The following is a 20099-nucleotide window of genomic DNA, read 5'->3' as shown; positions in this document are numbered from 1 at the left end:
AGCCTATACAACCTCCCTTGAGATCATGGATGGTGGAGAGGTGGAATTTAACTCTCTCTGACTCTGCCACGGTTTCAGCTTCTCAGAAGGTACTATTTCAGTTTCAAGGAAAGTGCCCAATCGCACCAAAGGAGGGTTCCCTTATAATGCACTCAGCTGCTTTTAATATTTTATTTATTTATTTCCATGACCATGAAGGGGGAGAAAGGGTGGAACTCCCTGCTTCCTCCCCCCAGTCCCAAGACTGTAGAGTCTGAAAGTTTAAGCCAGGGACTGCCAAACCTTTGGGGCCCATAGCCGTATTCACTGTAAACCAGAGGAATAAACTACACCAAGTACACGCCACAACCTATTCCATAGGCTAAGGTTACCAGACGTCCCTGTTTCCCGGGACAGTCCCCGGATTTACAAATCAGTCCCGTGACAAAATCCTATCATTCCCTACTGAAGTTGAAAAGTGTCCCCGGATTAATTGAAAAAAATCTGGTAACATTACCATAGGCTACAGTAGAATGCTTCTTTAAAGACTAGTGTAAATTATGGGGTAGGATCAGGGAGGGGACCCTGCAAGCACCAGGGAAGAAATTTGCAACCTCTGGGATCCCCACATAGTCAAGCTGCCTTCTATTTTAATACCACAAATCAGTCTGAAAACATGTTGGAAGCATACTCCATCAGAAGCAATAGGCATAGCTCTGTTGTTGTTGTTTAGTTGTTTAGTCGTGTCCGACTCTTCGTGACCCCATGGACCAGAGCATGCCAGGCACTCCTGTCTTGCACTGCCTCCCGCAGTTGGCATAGCTCTATATACTACTAAAGGCTTATGGACGTCAGCTTGGAAAGCAATTTTACAATCCAATGGAAACTAAATAGAAGGACATTACACTCCAAAACAAATCCTGTCATTAATTTCAATTATGTCAATAAAGAGATGTTTTGTGCCATTTGAAATAAAGGCCTGGACTGAAAACAGAGGCATTTAGAAGGCTGGCAGTTGAAAGAAAGAATGCTGAGTGTGTTTTTAATGCCATTCGTGAGAAGTTACCCAACACTATTGCCTTGGCACCAATCAGGCTGAGAGAATTTACATGAAAACATTAGGATGAATGGTGTATCAGAGTCCTAAAAATTCTGGAAGGGAAATGCTTCATAGCAAACTTTGATGTAAGGTTGAGAAAGGTGGCAATGTTCTAGATTTGTATCTGAAGATCTCTCATCTGCCATTCCACATTGCTTTAGTGACTACCGTAATATTAACTTATCCTTTTCAGCTGATGAAGGATGAACAGCAATTAGTATCATTCATTTCAGAAGGAATCTGGCTGCTGAGCATTAGTGACCCCTGACTTCAAACAAAGTAGCAGCTCTCTCTGAATGTCCCTAATCACATTCATATAATGCAGCAATCACTGCCATAAATGCAGTGTGGATCAATGAGGGTCCTATATAGGGCTAAACCAGTACCATTTATTTGTTGTAACTATTTGTACTCTGCCTTTCAGAATATAAAATTTTCAAGGCAGCTTATAAATCAAAATACAATAATGAAATCACATTCAGCAATATTCAAATATAAATCATAAAGATTGTTCCCACCAGACAGATGGTCATGGGAAGCAAGTTTTGAGGTCTTCTTTGCCTATACCCCTTTTTCCTGGAATCATTCCTATTATTTGCAGGCAGCAAGAATGGAAGTGGGCGTTTTGTAACTTTGGGGCAGGAGCTTGATTTAACTACTCCCAGCTCACAATTTTCAGAGCTTTGCAACTCCCAACCATTTGGACAATCTTCTTCTATTTGCCTGGAAGGAACTGTGAGGTCTTTGCTCTGTTATTTTGTATGGTTTATCTTCACCCTTTTGCCCCCCTAAGGAGGCTGATTCCCTATATGTTGCCATCTTGCCGTGAAGGAAAATGCATCTTGTAACTGATGTCTCTGACTGCGCTTTACATCTCCTAATTACTTAATTGCATGATGGACTAAAACGACTCTGAAGGAGGCTTGCCAATCTCCCAGGTAAATTAGAGAGCTCCGTTATCTAAATTCACTTTTAACACAATTGCTTTCCTCTCTTTTGCAATATAACAACTGTTAAAAGTGCTGTGTCTAAGCCACCCGCTTACCTAGATCCAAGAAGTGCCACTCCATTTTCATTTAAAAGAGACATGAGCAAACCACTCTCTTGAGCTTCGCCTTTTTCCCCTGTTGTGCTTCTGCCAAAGCATTTGCCATCAGCCAGCTCATGTTCAAACCCAGGCTTATTTAGATTCACACACTGTATATCCGAATAATCTGAAGGTGTTGCCTGCTAGGAAAAAAAATACACTTACTTCTTTTCTTTAAAATAATAACTAGAGACAGGTATGCCAATGTTCTATTACTTTGGGGGCTGTGATCTTTACATAATAAGACTTTATCTTCTTAGAAGGGATTAATCTACATTAGAAAAGACAGTCTCAGTAAAATTATTCCACATACCACTCATTAGTATCAACACTAATGAACACCAATTTGATACTGGTTTCTTCAGGGTGGAAGAAAAAGAAATAAAGAGCTGTCATAGGGGAACTAACAAGGTTTCCTTGGAAGTATCTCTCATGAGAAAGTGAAGGCTCCAATACTTTTTAGAAAAGCTATCCCTCAATTAAAGTAATCTTAGGTTGATTAATCCTCCATGTTTTAGTCAATGAATCAACTAATTCTGCATAAATTTGAAAATGACAAAACAATAATCGATCTAGCATTTTAAAAAATACTTTGTTTTCCTATATAATATGCAGGTCACATCTTAGAAGAGGCATCTCCCAATTTTCCCACATAGGATGGAATGCTTCATTTAATTTTATATGTGACTGTAATTGAAATAGGTTGGCAGGAGCTGGGACCAAGCAACAGGAGCTCACCCCGTCACAGGGATTCGAACCGCCAACCTTCTGATCAGCAAGCCCTAGGCTCAGTGGTTTAGCCCACAGCGCCACCTGGGTCCCTATATTATAAAACCTATATTATGAAACCATAAAAACAAGAACATATAGTGCCCTGTTAAAAAAATTCCAAGAGCTGAGAAGAACAATTCCAGACTCTTGAGTAACATCAACAATATTTTAGCCCAATTTTAAAGGGTTATTTAAAAAAAAAACCACCAACGTCCAAAATATCTTCACCACTACAACGTCACTTTTCTGCATTCCACAGCTGGGCTGCTACCACCCAAAGGTGGTGAGCCACCAGTCATACCTCACTTGGCAGGGGCTCCCAGAGGGTCCAATTAAATATGCAACACAATAAGTATTTGTTCCTTCAGGTAACCTGGCACAGTGCCTGCTTTACCACACTTGTTGATATGATTGTTGGAGGCTGTGCTGCTCATAACTCTGACACCTCTTCCATTTAATAAGAAAGGCTGCAGCAGAAGATCTAAGGTTCAACCCTCAGCATCTCCAAGTAGGGCTAGAAACGACTCGTGTCCGTGGACAGCTGAGCTGCTGTCAGTCGGCCAGATATGCCAGTGTTCTGATTTGAAGTGAGCCAAAGCACAAACTAAGTAAACCAAATTTCTACAAGAGTAAACATACTGAGTCACTTGAAGCTCAGACCTGTATACAAATTCCAAAAGGAAAGGGCTATTAAAACTATTTAAACACACTAGACAAAAATCCCACCTCATTGGGCGTCTCAGTAGATTGGCCGCTCTGGCTGTTTGTCTGGTCATTGAAAGCTTCTGTCAGAGTCTGACTTTCTTCTGTTCTTTCAAGGAACTACACAAATGAATGGAATGATATGAAAAATGTAGCGCTCGCAAAACAAAATCTGGTGATATGAAACATGTACAAATAAGTCATGTCTTTTTTTAAAAAATGAAATTGAAAAAAATATATGCCTGGAACAGAGTAACAAACATTAGATTAGAGGGCATCAAAAGGATCCAAAAAGATACCAATTTTAAAAAGCAATCAATTAAAATTCATGAATATTGACCATGGCTGTCAGCAATGCAGGACTTGGATACTTCAAGCAAGGGATGAATTCTCCCAAATTTGAATTGGATAAGATCAAGACTAAGCTGAACTACTCCTGCACCATTCAAAAGGAGACAGTAAATTGTTCGGCATGATCTGAGTCAATTCAAAAATCAATTCAAACCCTGTTCTGATCCTAGTCAATGATGTAACACAGTCAGATCCCAGTTCATCCCTTCCCCAATTTCTTTCCCTCTTATTCACTTATGAAGCAGTTGCTGTTTCACTGGCAGAAAGTGAGAGGGGCATCTCTCCCTGCTCCAGCATCTAGTATGCTGCTGCAAAGTGTGTCAGATGCAAATAAATCTCGGAAATTGAGTTTTCTCCAAAGGTGGTGGCCGTAGCCCTAGGGGAAATTGATTTCCCATGTCTACTTGCATCTGAAATGCTGCATAGCAGCACGTCAGACCCTGGAAGGAGGAAGGAGGCCTTCATTTCACTTGCCACCCCTGTTCAGAGAAGAACAAGCCAAGCTGTGGTAGGGGAGGAGAGGAACTGAAAAATCATGGGCGGATGGGATGAGTGGCATGTAAACTGTTGAATAATTCAAGCAATATAATCCTCACCCAAAAATACAAGGCTGGACATGAGGCTAAGACCGAATGTACACCACACAACAGCTAAAGCTTCAATTTGGGCACTAACTTCCAAGCAAGCATGTGTTAGATTGGGTTGTTAGTCAGCATGCATGACATTCAAGTGCCAAGCTTGGGCACATGCCAGGTCTGTGGGCTGCCTAGTGTTTCCTCCTAGTTTTATGGCAGGCAATGGGGGAGCAGTTTCAGTACTTGTCTAACAAGGCTATGAATCTATTCTCCACCAATATCTCAGAACCACAAAGACTGGATTTATTATGGCACAAGCTTTCAAGGACTAGGGCCCATTTTGTCTAATGCATCTGATGGCTACAATAAATCAGTTGGTCTTTAAGGTGCCTGTTGACTCTTTTTTTGTGCTTGCTCCAACAAACTAGCTTGGCTGCCCTTCTGTGTTTTAGTTTATGAATTAAGGCAATAGCACTGCTTAAACCTAACTGAGGTTGTCTACTCATTTTCTTAATGAGGTTGAAAATTCATTTTTAAAATTTCTGCTGCAGTTATAAATAAAAAAAGACGTGTTCCACTGTAACTTTTAAAGCTAGACCAAATTTATGTAGCCAAAAGAGATATTGGGTTCAAATATTTATGGGATTATTGATGCTTCAGCCTTCTATGGTATAGGTAGGATGGATGGGGAGCACACAAGTATCAGAACATGTTCCCATGCTCTGATCCAGCACCACATGCACAGGAAGGAACTCCCAAATGTGTGGGAGTTTCATGGGGCACCACATCAGCAAACTGAGCTGACATGCATATTCCTCTCTCTGGACCCAATAGTTTGGGTTGCACAAAGAGTCATTTCATATATGCTAATGCTATGATCATCTGCACAAGGGAAAGAAAACTGCCCCTTCCCTGTCCAATGGCCAATAAGCTGGTTTTCATCTGTTTAAAAAGGGGGTTCCCACCACCCCATGCTCCTTTGCAGCATGGGACCAAATCTACCAAAACACCACCTGAGCAGAGTGCAAGGAATTTGGCTGGGGAAAGGTTCTCAGTAGATCATGGCCCTACTACATGTCAGCTTTTCAGAACACCCTCAAGCATTCAAGTTTACATGTTCCAAAGAAGGGGGGTTAGGAACTTCAGGCCCAGGAGCAACCCTCAAAGCTCTGCACCCAGCACTCAGGACTCTCCTTAGGCCACATCTCTTTACCAACCCAACTTCAGTGCAATTGTCCTGCTGGAATGTTTCACTAAACTATGAGCATGTTGTGTGCTTGTGTGAATGAAGGGGTGTGTGTATGGTAGGGTTATCATATTTTGAAGAGGAAAAAAGAGGAAACATTTGCCAACCTCTACTTTTAACTATGGATGATGTCTCTCATTTTAAATACTGATGTCTCTCATTTTAAATACTGGTACTCCTACTATATGTAGGCTATAGAAGTTGTGATATATTGTGAGTGGCAATGTTCTTAACTTTCATATGCAGAAATAAACCAGGGCTACCAAGCAAGGTTTTGCTACAGCTCCCAAAGAAATTTTCTATTGTGTTAGTTGAATTTAAAAATCCTGCTGATTTACCACTTCCTTCCCAAGACTCCCAGTTGTGAAATCCCACTGGGTTTTAAGGCATGTGGTGCCATAAGGCATGTGTAATGGAAATGGAAAAGTCCCAAATGTGGCAAGTTGGCTGTTTATATTTTTCTGTTTTAATTACAACAGCCACATAGATAGGACATTAATATCTTCCAGAAGCCAGCTCTCAAAAGTTAAATGTTAAATGTTTTGGAAGTTCACATTTTCTTTGATTATTTTCTTGGTCAGATTTCCAATTTTTGCAGATTCTGGTCCTTGTTTACCCCCACCCCTCCAAAGCAACCAAAGCCACCATGCTGCTTGCCTATAATTTGGATTCCCATTCTTTCCCTAAATAAATAAACAGCCATCATAATAATGAATACTTAATGACGAGGATACAAAATTAAAACTTGGAGAAAGTTATTCCTCCTAGACTGACTAGCACCTGACAAGAAAACCACCACAGTAGTTCTGGTTAGACAGAGACAGGAGCCAAAGTTACCCAGGCACTGACTGTCCCTCGCTTTCAGCTCTGGGTGGGCTGGTCCTGTTGTATTCTTCCCACCTTTGCAATCTCACCCCTGCTCCCCACTTCTGGCATCAACAATATAAAACAGGGGTTGGGGGTTATTATTGCTTTCGTTGTTGTTGTTGTTGTTGTTGTTGTTGTTGTTGTTGTTGTTGTTTTGAACTCACTTACCTTTGGAGGCGTGAAAGCAGTGAGCTGCCTGTGTGTTTCTTTCAAAGAGTGGAAGAAGGGAGAGGAACGGGTGAGGTGGGGGATCAAAATTTAAACATCCTTTTTGTGCAGCCGAAACAGAGTTCAGTCAGTTAGCGTGCCTTTGCCATACTGTACTTGCAATGCCGGCAAGAGGGGCGGGTTGAGGTTGGGAGGGGGAAGTGGTGAAAGGAGCAGAGTCTGCAAATTTCCACACCAGATGGAAAGCTTCTTTCCAAGTTGGGCCAATTCATCTCTCTCTCCCTGCCACATCCTCTCCTCCACACACACCTGATACCTTCCAGATTAGCGGAGTAAAGTGGGGCTGGTTGGTGGTGGAGGGGAAGAGAGCTAGGGCCAATGAACTTGCATGTCATGTCAGCATGTGGCTGCTGCTGGCTGCATTGTGCTGGGAGCTGGAGGGATGGAGAAGGCAGGATAGAGAGCAAGGGCCACAAGAATATTTGAGCTGCTCCGGTTCCAAGAGAAGCTTGTATATTTCATAGGGAAACTGAAATGCTGGGGGAAAGAGAAAGAAAGAGGTTTGGATTTCTGGTGCCTGTGTGTGGCTGGGGTGGAGTGTGGCAAGAGTATTTATTTTTATGAATGGTCAGAACTTTCATTGGCTGGCAGGGGTAGCTGGCAGGCTCTTGATTGGCAGGAAGTGGCTGTGTAAACCCCAGCAGCCTCCCTCCCTCACCTTTTCTTTCCCTTGGGAGATTCCTGGAAGTATGGAGTGGAATGTTGATAAGGAAGAGGGGAAAGTGAGCTTGTCCCTGTTTATCCCTGCAGCAGAAGAGGGAAGAGAGGTTGGGTAAGGTGATCCAGGGGCTTGGAGGGAGATCCCACAGGCAGAAAAGCAAAATAAATAAATAATCAAGACAACTACACGAGACCCGTAATGGTACCAAACAAAAAAAACCTGGACATTCTGCCACATTTTAAAAATCCATCCAGACAGACATTTTAAACCTGAAAAAGAGGACATTGGGGGGGGGAACAGACGTATGGCACCCCTAGTATGCAAATATAAACCTCTGACTTCTGTGTGGCTTAAATACAGCTGACTATTCAAAGTAAGAGCCATATCCATTGCTCCACCCACTTTGTCTCTGACATGCATTCCCCAGAAGGTTCCCAACACGAGAATGTAGCCCTTGGGCTGAAAAGGTTTCTTCATCCCTGTTCTAAAGGAAGCACTGTTTCTCCATCCCTGTTCTAAAATCTACAGGTCAAATATCACTTTGTTATTTTAGAAACATAAAATGTATTGTGCATAACTTGGGTCTGTTATAAAATTACCATGTTTTGAATATTCAAAGTACAGTTTAATCATACAATAATTACAAAGGGAGCCTATAAGCTGCCAAACTGTAAGAAACCTAAGTATCTCTTTGGTTTTGTCAATTTATGAAGAGCTAGCAAAAAGTAAAAAAAGTAAAAAACAGAAGAAACCATCAACATTATAGGAAAAACAAAGAAAGCTATTGTGCATTCTGAAAATCATTACATCTCTAGGCCTTCACAGTGTGAAGCAGACATAAAGCACTCATTTCCATAAAAAGAGCTGAGAAAAAGCAGGGGGTTTTTTGGGGGGGGGAGAAGACTCAATGTATACTACATAAAATTTAATCAGTGTCATTTTCTGAGTTATCATTACCAGTTTCTGCTTCTTTTTATTATTTTTATTTGCCAGCACATTTTTCAAGAATTTCTAAAAACTAATGGCGTGACTGGAGATGCAAAGCATGGGGGTCATTTTGGATCCACAGCAGTCCATGGAGGCGCAGATTAATTCTGTGTCCAGGATGGCTGTCTAGCAGTGACGGCTGATACCCTACCCGCCTGTGCACTGTCTTGCTGGAGTGGTACATGCTCTGGTTATCTCTTGCTTGGACTACTGCCATGCGCTCTACATGGGGCTACCTTTGAAGGTGACTCAGAAACTATAATTAATCCAGAATGAGGCAGCTAGACTGGTGACTGGGAGTGGCCGCCAGGACCATATAACACGGATAACAAGGATCTACATTCGGTCCCAGTACATTTCCAAGTGCAATTCAAAGTGTTGGTGCTGACCTTTAAAGCCCTAAATGGTCTTGGCCTTGTATACCTGAAGGTGCGTCTCTGCCCTCATTGTCCAGCTAGGACACTGAGGTCCAGCTCCGAGGGCCTTCTGGCAGTTCCCCCACTGCAACAAGTGAGGTTTCAGAGAACCAGGCAGAGGGCCTTCTCAGTAGTTGCACCCACCCTGTGGAATGCCCTCCTGTCAGATGTCAAGGAAATAAACAACTATATGAATCAGAAGACATCTGATGGCAGCTTTTAATGTTTGATGTTTAGTTGTGTTTTGAAAGTATTGCAAACACTTTCTGTTCTTTTGTGTTGCTCTGTACTTTCACCCACCTCCTGGTCTTTGGAGGCCCAGTCAAGAGGATTGAAGCAGATCCACCAAACATGTCAACAAGAGGAAGCCCACAAGCAAAGAAGGTACTGAATCCTCCTTCCTTCTCTTGCAACAAAGGCCATGTCCCCTATCTTGCATTTGGCAATTGTAATCTCAGTGTACAACTCAGGACTTGCTTTTGTCCTCTGGGTACAGAAACTGTAATAATCCAATTTTGTACACAGTCTTACTTAAAAGTCTTCCTATTACAGAGTTTTTAGACATCACTTTGGAGGTGTAAAAATATGAATGTATTGACTTAAACATTTTATTCATCATTCATTCCAAAAGAAAATATTTCATAGTCCAGCATTTTTCAATTGTAGGGGGCAAAAAGGGGTTGGAGGGAAATGAGGGATTAGTTTTCTTCCATTTTCCCATCTTTCCCCTCAGGACTTCACATTTCAAGTGGCAGTGGGGAGCAGTCACTTGTCAATCACCTGATAAAATAATGGTGGCACGTGAACTGCTTTTGCCCACATGGACAAGCAGCTGATTAGCAATGCTTGCAAGCAACAGCCATGTTTTTACCTGCCTCACATGTAAAATCATATATAGCAGGCATCCCCAAACTGTGGCCCTCCAGATGTTTTGGCCTACAACTCCCATGATCCCTAGCTAACAGGACCAGTGGTCAGGGATGATGGGAATTGTAGTCCAAAACATTTGGAGGGCCAAAGTCTGGGGATGCCTGATATATAGGCATGGTTGCACCAAAACAACCTGAAAAGACAAATGAGAAGGCCTGGTGTGCCTCATTAGGCTTGTGGGTCAGAGCTTCTTCACCCTTGCAGAGAGATCAAGCTAAGGCATAGCTGGAAATTAGAAATCAGAAAACAAGCCAGGATCCAGGAAAGCCAATGGCCAGTCTGAGTGGTCAAAGTCATTGTTTGAACCCTATCTATGAACTAAGTCAGGCATCCCCAAACTTCAGCCCTCCAGATGTTTTGGACTAAAATCCCCATCATCCCTGACCACTGGTCCTCTTAGCTAGGGATCATGGGAGTTGTAGGCCAAAACATCTGGAGGGCCGCAGTTTGGGGATGCCTGAACTAAGTGGTGGATTCTTGATGCCAGGCCCTTGGTGCCCCACTATTAAGAGCCAATGGGAGATTTGGGTCATGTGAGAAAAAGTTTACTGAAAAGAAAAATATTTTATTTTATTAAGACCTCAGATTGCTCTTCCTTAAGGCTAGCTTCATACATTACCTAAGAGAGTAAAAAAGCATCAAGGATTATATCCAACTAAGTTTTATTCAGAGTAGACCTTCTGGAATTAGTGGACATGTAAGTCATGTCCATTGATTCCAATGGATCTTCCCGGAGTAGAACTAACACTGGATAGAACTCCAAGTGTATAAACAGAGGCCTGACAGTTGGCTTTATCCAGCAGGGCTCTTATGCACCTAAGAAGGACATGAAGGCAAGATACTTCCCCCCCCCATTGTTCCCCAGCAAATGGTCTTCAGAAGCATACTGCCTCTGAAACTTGATACGAGAAAGCATACAGTCACCAAGAGCTCCTTCCTGACTAGCACCAAGTTACTAAAATTGTGTTGATCTACTTTAAAAGGCCACCAAAGAAGCAAGCAAGACTTCAGGTGTTAGCTTCTGAGTGATGGAGAAATTGCTGCACCCCAAGGAAGAGACTTTTAATGCTTGACCAATTTTTTAAAAATATGTAAAATATGTGGCTCAAGGCCAGGAGAAGGAAAAAGCTTCCTCTTTCAAATCATCCCATGGCAATGAAAAACCTTGAGAATGTGTTTTTTCCTAAATGAATAGTTGATATGCTTGGTTTGCAAAGATCCCATGAGTCCCAGAGGCAGGACTCAGCACATCTGAAAGCAGATGTTCAGAGGACAGCAGAAAAACAACCTTTTTTATCTCTCTTTTGGAGCCCGAAGGCACCCCATACTGCTCAGAGCTGTGGCAACCCAAGGGAGACATGACTTAGGAAGACTCTATGGTGGGGGCTTAGCAGGATTGTGTTTCTGCTGTCTTCACAGAAAGAAAAAATGGTACATTTTTTAAAACAGCCAAGAGAAAGTCCTGGACTCAGAGAGTTATATCTTGATGGGCATCATGTGCTGGTTGAGAGGAATGAACAAATCCCATAGCAGCATCAAATGAAGCGGATTCCAATATGTTAAAATAAGCCCCACTACCCAGAATTTATGGGACGCGGGTGGTGCTGTGGGTTAAACCACAGAGCCTAGGGCTTGCCAATCAGAAGGTTGGCGGTTCAAATCCCCGCCACGGGGTGAGCTCCCGTTGCTCGGCCCCTGCTCTTGCCAACCTAGCAGTTCGAAAGCATGTCAAAGTGCAAGTAGATAAAAAGGCACCACTACAGCGGGAAGGTAAACGGCGTTTCCGTGCGCTGCTCTGGTTCGCCAGAAGCGGCTTTGTCATGCTGGCCACATGACCTGGAAGCTGTACACCAGCTCCCTCGGCCAACAATGTGAGATGAGCACCGCAACCCCAGAGTCGGTCACAACTGGACCTAAGAGTCAGGGGTCTCTTTACCTTTTTACCCAGAATTTTACCAATTCAGTATTCTAATATTTATTCAATGCGGGTGGCACACTCAATGCTGTACAGAGCTGAGGGCCAAATTAGGGAAGAGATCTGGATCAGCACTGTTGTGCTGCAGAACAGGGCAAGGGCATTAAGCCTCCCTTCCCTATGAAAATACAAAAAAAAAACTACCTACAAAAAACTGCCTACAAGATATGTTGGTATAACCCAGGAATGTATGTTTCAGTTCTGGGTACTGCATTTCAAGGATTTGGACAAATGACTTCGGAAAAAGTCAATGAAGAGGGTCAGGAGTGCAGTCCTGTAGGGAAATGTTGATGGAACTGGGGTGCTTATCTTGGAGAAAGCCGTGTAAGCACCTGAAGGGCCGTTAGATAGAAGAGGGCAAAATTTTGCCCCAGATGACAATGAAGTTACAGGAGGAGATTTTGGTCAAACATTGATGGTAAGAGTAGTTCAACAATCTCCAATCACAATATCCCTGACAGCCACTGTCTCAGCTTAACCTACCTCACAGGCATATTGTAGGGGGGATGGAATAACGGATAAGGCCCAAAAAAGACACATAATAAATACAACAAAACAGAATAGTACTTATCTGTTCTGAGCATATCACACTCTTTGACAGCATAACTCTTTTAAGAGCATATGCAATTATCTGAAAGACAACTTTTTCCAGTTTCTCTTATTTTGCTAAAAAATATAGGGCTATGAAATGCCCAAGACAGACATTAAATATAAAAATACATACAGTACATATATCTGTGTATGTGTGCTACTCTTCAAGAAGAAATAGGATTGTTTTGCACACTGGTGCCAGAAGCACTGTGAAACATTTGGGGGGGGGGAGCTGGAGGGGGAGAGGAAAGCAAGTTTCCAGGCAATATTCCCCCCCCAAAAAAAAAAACAATTTAACATGCAGATTCTGGGATTAAGGCCATATTAGATATCAGATTAGAACAGACTGAAATGAGTGGTGGAGAACACTTGGCCAACATCATTTTTCCAAGAGCAACCAGTCAGGTGCTTCTGCAGTCCTCCACCAGGGCATGAAGGCTACTGTCATCCACTGCTGCCTCCCCCCAGCCCATAATCAGACAAACTGCTTCTGACAATCAGACAAACTGCTTCTGAATTTGAAGGTTGCATTTAGCTACCAGGAACTAATAGCTGTTGATAAATCTATCCAAGAATCTGTCTAACCCCATTTGAAAACCATTTATTCTGTCAACCTTAAGATCTGTCTTTCCCCCATCTCTACTTTTTGCAAGCTCCATGCAACTTCTGAGACCTTGTTCCATGGTCCCCTACTGAATTGTAGACTCACAGACCTGGAAGCGATCTTGGTGACCATCTGCACCAACAATGCCGGATCTGCATTGCAACTACAGCATCCCTGAAGGCATTTAAGGAGAGGCTAGATGGCAAAGGAGAGTCCACAATCTCCCGAGAAAGGTGCTATAGGCACTATTGTACAGTGTGTATATATATCCTACCTTTCCTCCAATGACCTCAAGGTGGTATAGATGTTTCTCTTCTTCCTCATTTTATATTTGTTACAACCCTGAGGGATTGTGATTGACCCAAAATTACCTAGTGAGTTTCATGGCTGGGCAGTGTTTTAAACCCTGGTCTCTCAGGTCCTAGTCAAACACTCTAACCACTACATCATGCTCTTACCTTTGCATAGTTTAGCCTAATGGGAACCTAAGGCCCAGGGACCAAATGCAGCCTACCAGGACTCTCTATCTGGTCTTTAGGACTCTCCCCAGGCCACACAACCTACTGACCCTTCCTTGCACCCTCCTTGAATATTTGTTTCTGGCTCGAATGTGGCCATTTGCTCTGAGAATGCCTCTACCTTGCCTGCAAGCCACTGGTATTCTCTGAGTTCAAGGACATATTCCAACCAGGCAAAACACACACAGGTTCAAAGCTGTGCCTGGAGGAGTGTGAAGCCTGAAGGGTCACATTGGGTCCCCGGTCCTGAGAGTTTACCATCCCTGGTGTAGCAGAAGTACTTGTGTATTCAGGGAAAGGGCCACAACTCAGAGGTAAAAGCATCTGCATTGCATGCAGAAGGCCTCAGATTCAACCCCCAGCATCTCCAAAAAGGTTCCCTGCCCCAATTCTATTATATTTTAAACTGAGATTAAAATATATGTAAAATATATGTCTCGCCCTGAGATTATTTATGATTTATGATGAGGGATGGAGTAGAAAGCTTAGAAATAAAACTAAACAAAAATACTTTTCTCAGTTAAATTTGCTAGGTATCCAGTAGTATTGGAGCTTTTTCATTTGCAATGCCAGGTCCACAGAATGACCTCCTCAGGGAGGCCCATCAAGTCCAAGCACTCTGGTCCTTTGAGACATAAGGTTAAGACCTGGCTCTTCAAGAAGGCTTTGGGGTCTTTCATTTTCATGAAAGCTGGTTTTTGTTCCTCCTGCTCCATCTGCTTGGATTTTTGACTGTGGTTGCTGAAATTTGTATAGTCTTTATCTTCATTATTAATTATGGTAATAACATGGGGCATTACTTAATCACTTTGTGTTCTTATTAATTGGTTTTTCTTGGCTGCGAACTGCATTGTTTTTGAGAAAAACTGGATAAAAAAATGTGTAAAAAACAACACACACACAATCTTGGCCAAACTTACAGGATTTTTTTAAAGGAGTAGAATTAGACACTATATGTGAACCACTCTGAAAAAACTCAAAAGTGTTATATAAATGCCACTGTTGTTGTTTTCTGTTGACAGTTGCAGGGGAACAGTAGCCTCTTGAGGAGAGCAGCGCAAATTGCAGCAAACATCTCCCTCAAAGCAGCACTTCTGCTTTAAGAAACAGCTACCTTGTAAAAACCCAGATCTAGTATTGGGGCCTCAGATCAAGACAGAAATGCAGGGAGACACTCAGAAGCCTCCAATATGCTTACAACCAGAAGTTAACATAGTCCCTTTTAAACACACACACACACACACATGAGCTTCTGCACATAGTATCAGGCTATGTGGGGTCCAGTGTCACACCAATAATGCATTAATAATGTTGCAGCCTCACCTTCCAGCTGGACCCTGGATACAAACACTGAGAATGAGTCGACAATGGAGGCACTCAATCTGAACCCAGTAACAAAGGGCTCTCAAGCTTAAGAACTGAGAACCCAAGACTGCAGCCTCCAACCTCAGCTCTATCAAGCAATTGGTCTCCTCAGTGCCCAAATACCTTCCACTCCACCAAGCCATTTGAGCCTCTAATGTATCATCTCAACTGTCTCACATTAGATGAACCAGAATTTTGGGTCATTAAATTAGTGATAACATCACACTCTAAATCCCAAGTTGACCTCATTTAATGATTTCGGGTGGATGCTGAACAGCAAGGGATGGGGTGGGAACCAAACTCTGTGAAATCTAAAAGTGTTAATGACACATGGTCAAGCAGAGATCTAACATTGGGGTGGGAATCTGGTGCCCTCCAGTTATTTTTGGACTACAACTCCAATCAACCCTGATCACTTGCCAGGATAACTGGCATTGATGGGAGCTGTAGTACAATGACATGTGGAGGGAACCAGGTTCCCTATCTCTGCCCTAGTACCACCTTTTGGAAGCAGTATGAGCAGACCCATAAAAAAGCATGGCCACCCACCACTAACTCCCAAGAAGGACACCATGGTTGATGGTATCAAAAGGAGCCAACAGATCCAGAAAAATCAACAGAGATGCACTTCACATCTCCCTCCTGGCAAATGTCAACCCACAGGGCAACCATAAGTTCACGATCACTTCCTACTGTGTGTGTGAAACAGAAAAAGCAGCACTGTATCTAGAAATCATGTTTAAAAATAAAGCTGCACTTCCACCAGCTTTAGCAGCACCAGGAAACTAAGTCTCACCTCACTCTGTAGAGTATCCTGGCTTTCCTTTGCCACAATATCCAATGTGGAGATTTCAAGTTGATTTTTTTTAAGGTTTTGATTTGCCAAATGCAGCTCCTTCATGACTGAGAGGAGTTCAGCAACCTGAAAAAGCAAGAGGAAGCTTTTAGACTGAAAGCTCTTAACATTTTTCAGCCTGCTTCATACATCATGATTTCAACAACCAATTTATTAAAATATACACTGTAGGTCTGCATTGCCTGCCTGTTGAAATTGTTCATGTTTGAAGTGTATATGCATCCTTCCCCCCTCCCCCAACTGAGTGTATACCCCAAGAAACCCATGGCAGGGAGTTAAGAATCTGAATACATGAGAAGAGCCTATTGGATCGGGCCACTGGCCCATCTAGTCAAACATCTCATTTTCACATAAGCCAAACAGATGATGATGATGGGGGTGGTGGCTGATGGTTGTTGCCACATTTTCTACAAAATTCTACTTAAAGCAGTTAACAACTGAATAGTCCAAAGACAAATATACAATAACCATAAAACATAATTAAAATACAATATCCAACATTAAATTAACAATTACATAATAATTATTTTAAATCAGTAATTTTGGATGCATTTAAAATGAATTGTTTAACAAGCATAAGACACACCACCAAGCCAATAAATATTCCAAAATAGCCATGAAGCTAATGACAGTAATAACTACAGAAGATGCCCAAGGCAAGCTTTCAATAAGGACCTGAGGGCAATGCAAAAAATACATTACAGTTGTAATAGGTAAACTCATTACAGTTCTTAATAGGTACACAATGTGGTTCTGATCTGTAATCATAGCAACCACAGGATGTGAGCAATGGTCCTTGTTATGCAGAGAAAGAACAATTCTTATTTTAAAAATGCCCATGAATCTTGCAGCACTCTAAAGAAAAACAGACGTATTGTGCACTGTAAGCTCTCATGTGGATTATTGGAATGTGCTCTGCATTGGGATACTATTGAAAAGTATTCGGAAACTACATTTAGTGGAGAATGGCACAGCATATTTGTGGCTTGGCAGGGCAGAGTGCATATTACTTACATTAGCCTTTCCCACCCTGGTGTTCCCCAGATGTTTTGGACTACAACTCCCATCAGCTCCAGTCAACATGAACAATGGTCAGGAATTATGGACAGAGTAGTCTATCCTGATGCCTGGAATCTGCAACTGCCTCTTGTACATTTATAGATCATGCAAGTTCTCCCTGGACCCAATCCTCCAGAAATCACCCACACCAGAGTTCCAAACGAAGAAGCAGGCTGGCATGCCAAAGAAATACTGGACAACTGTAAAGGAACATGAAAACAATACCTTTCTCTTAAGCTCCTCATGAGACAGCTGGTCCAACTGCAACTCCAAACCACCCTGGTCTCTTAAACAAATGCTCATGTAAGACGTCTGTTCTCCCAAAGAAGATATGGTTTCCTCTATTTAAAAAAAAGAAAAGAAGATAGCTTAATCTATGTAATTGCATTGGAATTTCCTGTTCTGGCCTCGAAAAACCACCAATATATTTTGTAACTGAAGTCCCCATTCAATTGAACATGTGTACCATTATTTGCAGATCTCTACTTCCTTCTTACTGCTGCCACATCTACATACTCTGTGATTTTGTGCATGTGCTAAAAGTGCATATAATATGAAACCAGGTGTGGGATTCAGCTGTTTCTTTCAAAATCAAGTTGTTAGTCCTTATGAATAAAACAGAAGGCTGAATGCTGTATGGGGAGTACTGCAGGAAATCTCAGAAATCAGCAGTGGGAATGAGTGTTCTACAGGGATTTGTGATATCCTGAGGATAGCTCAGTTGGTTAGACTGGTGCTGATAATGCTGAAGTTGCAGGTTCAATCCCCGTATGGGACAGCTGCATATTCCTGCTATTGCAGGGGCTTGGACTAGATGATCTTCAGGATCCTTTCCAACTCTACATTCTATGATTCTTTGAACAGTTCAAAGGGACAGAATTATGGGGAAACAATGCAAACCTATTTTCTGCAGGGCTCAGAACTCAGCCATGCTTGCTGCCTTAGTGGGTAGATATTTTCTGAAGTACATAATATATATGACTGTTTTTGTCTACCATGATGCAGCAAAGCAGTCAACTGACTTGACAGACTTTGATGTGGTCAGAAAGGTCCAATACCAACATCAATACCAATACCAAAATCAGTATGAATTCATTTTCCTGCTGACAAACTCTCCTCCTCACCCTCCAGGTTCTTATGCAGGGTCCTAGGGTGATGTCCTGGAAACAGAGGACATCACCCTAGTCTCTCACTCTAGACTTGCTTTTTATGGGCAGGTCCAATGTGGATGTTACATCCTCAGGCTCCCTACTAGAGCTGGGCAATATCTGGTTTTCAACAACATGATATATCACCAGCTAAGCAACCAGATAATACCAATATATCACAATGTTTGAAATAAGGATGGAACTATGTATAGGTGAACGAGGTAATATCCTGGCAACTGATACTACTTAGGGGTCTAAAAGAATGGATAAAGTTTTACAGTACAAAAAATTATTTTAAAAAATTTGCCAGGAAAAATTGCATTTCTTTTATAAACCAGGCCAAACTAGATAGATAAAATTTTACAGAACAAAAATTTATTAAACAACTTAATCTATTTTCAACTAATCGAATAATAATTTAAGTAATTTACAAGTGTCAAGTTGCATCTGCTTCTCCACTCAGAGGGCCAAGTGCATGAGTAAGCCCCTATGAGTTCAACTAAATGTACTTCTTCCTTCCTGGGCGTAACCCCATTGAATTCAGTAGGGTGCACTGCTTACTAACAAACACCCCATCATTCTCACCTCACAACTATCCAACCTCCTATTTCAGCATAAGGGGGCCAGTTAAATCTCCCCCCTCCATTTCCCCCTATTGTGACGCAGAAGCCTCACCCCCAAGCCCTCAGCTCACCAATCTCTCGCTTTTTATCAAAGGGAGGCAGCGAGGGCAAGCAAGCAAAGAGATAAGTTCTTTAAAAAAGAAAAACCCTTCCTTTGTAATATGGAGGGAAGCTAATTTAGGGGGAAACAACAATGTAAACACCAGAAAATGAAAATAAAAACACTTCCCCCCATTTTTCTGCCAGTGGGACTTGGTGGACAGCGGAGAAGAAAAAGAAAGAAGAGCACATAAGGAAGTATAGGGTTGGGGAAACAAATGTGTGAGAAAGTGGTGATTATTAGGGAGAATTCAAAGGTAGGGAGAAAATGGGGAACATAATAAGGGGGGACACGGGCAAACACACACACACACACACACATGCAGAAGAGGAGAAACAAAGAGCATTGACAGAGAAAAACCGGGGGGGGGGCGGAGAGAAGGGAGAGAAGAGGCTTAAACAACAGGGCAGGCTCAGACCTGCATCTCTCTCAACCATTTACTAGCCTGACATCTTAAAGCAAGAAGCTCATGGCGTCACCGTCTATATTACTAAGGAAATTCCCCGGTGGGCTGCTTTTGTCTGAACCTGTTCTGAGGATTGTTGCCCACTGCAGGAAGCAGAGAGCTCAGGAAGACTGCAGGAATCATGGGAGAAAGCACTGGCTTCGTGGTTTTTCTAACATCATAATATGTGATATATTGCCAGGTCAAATATTTTGAAACAGTTATCATGATGTGGATTTCAAAACAGTTTTAGATGATAAATCAATAAATTTCTCAGCCCAACTGCCCACAGCTGTGTCCCACACCCAGTTTTAGATGAAGCAGGTTTATTGTATCCAGCCTCTAATGAGTCTAATCCTTATTCCACAAGGAGCTGGCCAGGGTCCTGAAACTAGTTTGCTCTCTTGCAAAGTCTTACTTGTAGCCCTGTGGTGTCCTAGCCTAGAATATTAGGTAGACTGTAGCTCAATGGCAGCACACACACTTTGTATGCTGAAGATCCCAATTTCAATCCCTGGCATCTCTTGGTAGGGCTGGGAAGAGACCCCTTCTTGAAGCCTTGTAGAACCACTGCCAGTCAGTGTTGTTGTTGTTGTTGAGTCGTTTAGTCGTGTCCGACTCTTCGTGACCCCATGGACCATAGCACGCCAGGCACTCCTGTCTTGCACTGCCTCCCGCAGTTTGGTCAAACTCATGTTCGTAGCTTCGAGAACACTGTCCAACCATCTCGTCCTCTGTCGTCCCCTTCTCCTAGTGCCCTCAATCTTTCCCAACATCAGGGTCAGTGTAAACTATACCAAACTAGACCAATGATCTGGCTCAGTGTAAGACAACTTCCTATGTCCCTACATAAGAATAACTGGATTTATGCATGTAGCAGAATGAACTGGCTACCTCAAAATGGAAGAATGGGCTG

At 42.4% G+C, this 20099-nt stretch overlaps 1 protein-coding gene across 5 annotated transcripts in view; it reads right to left on the bottom strand.

Annotated features, from left to right (window-relative positions):
* CDK5RAP2 (CDK5 regulatory subunit associated protein 2) overlaps nt 1-20099 on the bottom strand; it is a 136192-nt gene that overhangs the window by 58492 nt on the left and 57601 nt on the right. For 4 of the 5 annotated variants that reach the window (XM_035113723.2, XM_060270294.1, XM_060270293.1 and 1 more), the window contains 4 exons: nt 17093-17208; nt 15749-15874; nt 3663-3758; nt 2124-2308 (listed from right to left, as the gene is read on the bottom strand). In XM_035113723.2, coding sequence (XP_034969614.2) covers nt 2124-2308; nt 3663-3758; nt 15749-15874; nt 17093-17208 — 523 coding nt within the window. The remainder of the gene's footprint in view (nt 1-2123; nt 2309-3662; nt 3759-15748; nt 15875-17092; nt 17209-20099) is intronic. The other variant, XM_060270291.1, reaches the window with a different exon arrangement.

This window comes from Zootoca vivipara, chromosome Z (genome assembly GCF_963506605.1).
Source record: "Zootoca vivipara chromosome Z, rZooViv1.1, whole genome shotgun sequence".
NCBI lineage: Eukaryota > Metazoa > Chordata > Lepidosauria > Squamata > Lacertidae > Zootoca > Zootoca vivipara.
Note: the sequence above shows the minus strand (reverse complement) of the source record. Positions and strands in the feature narration are given on the sequence as shown.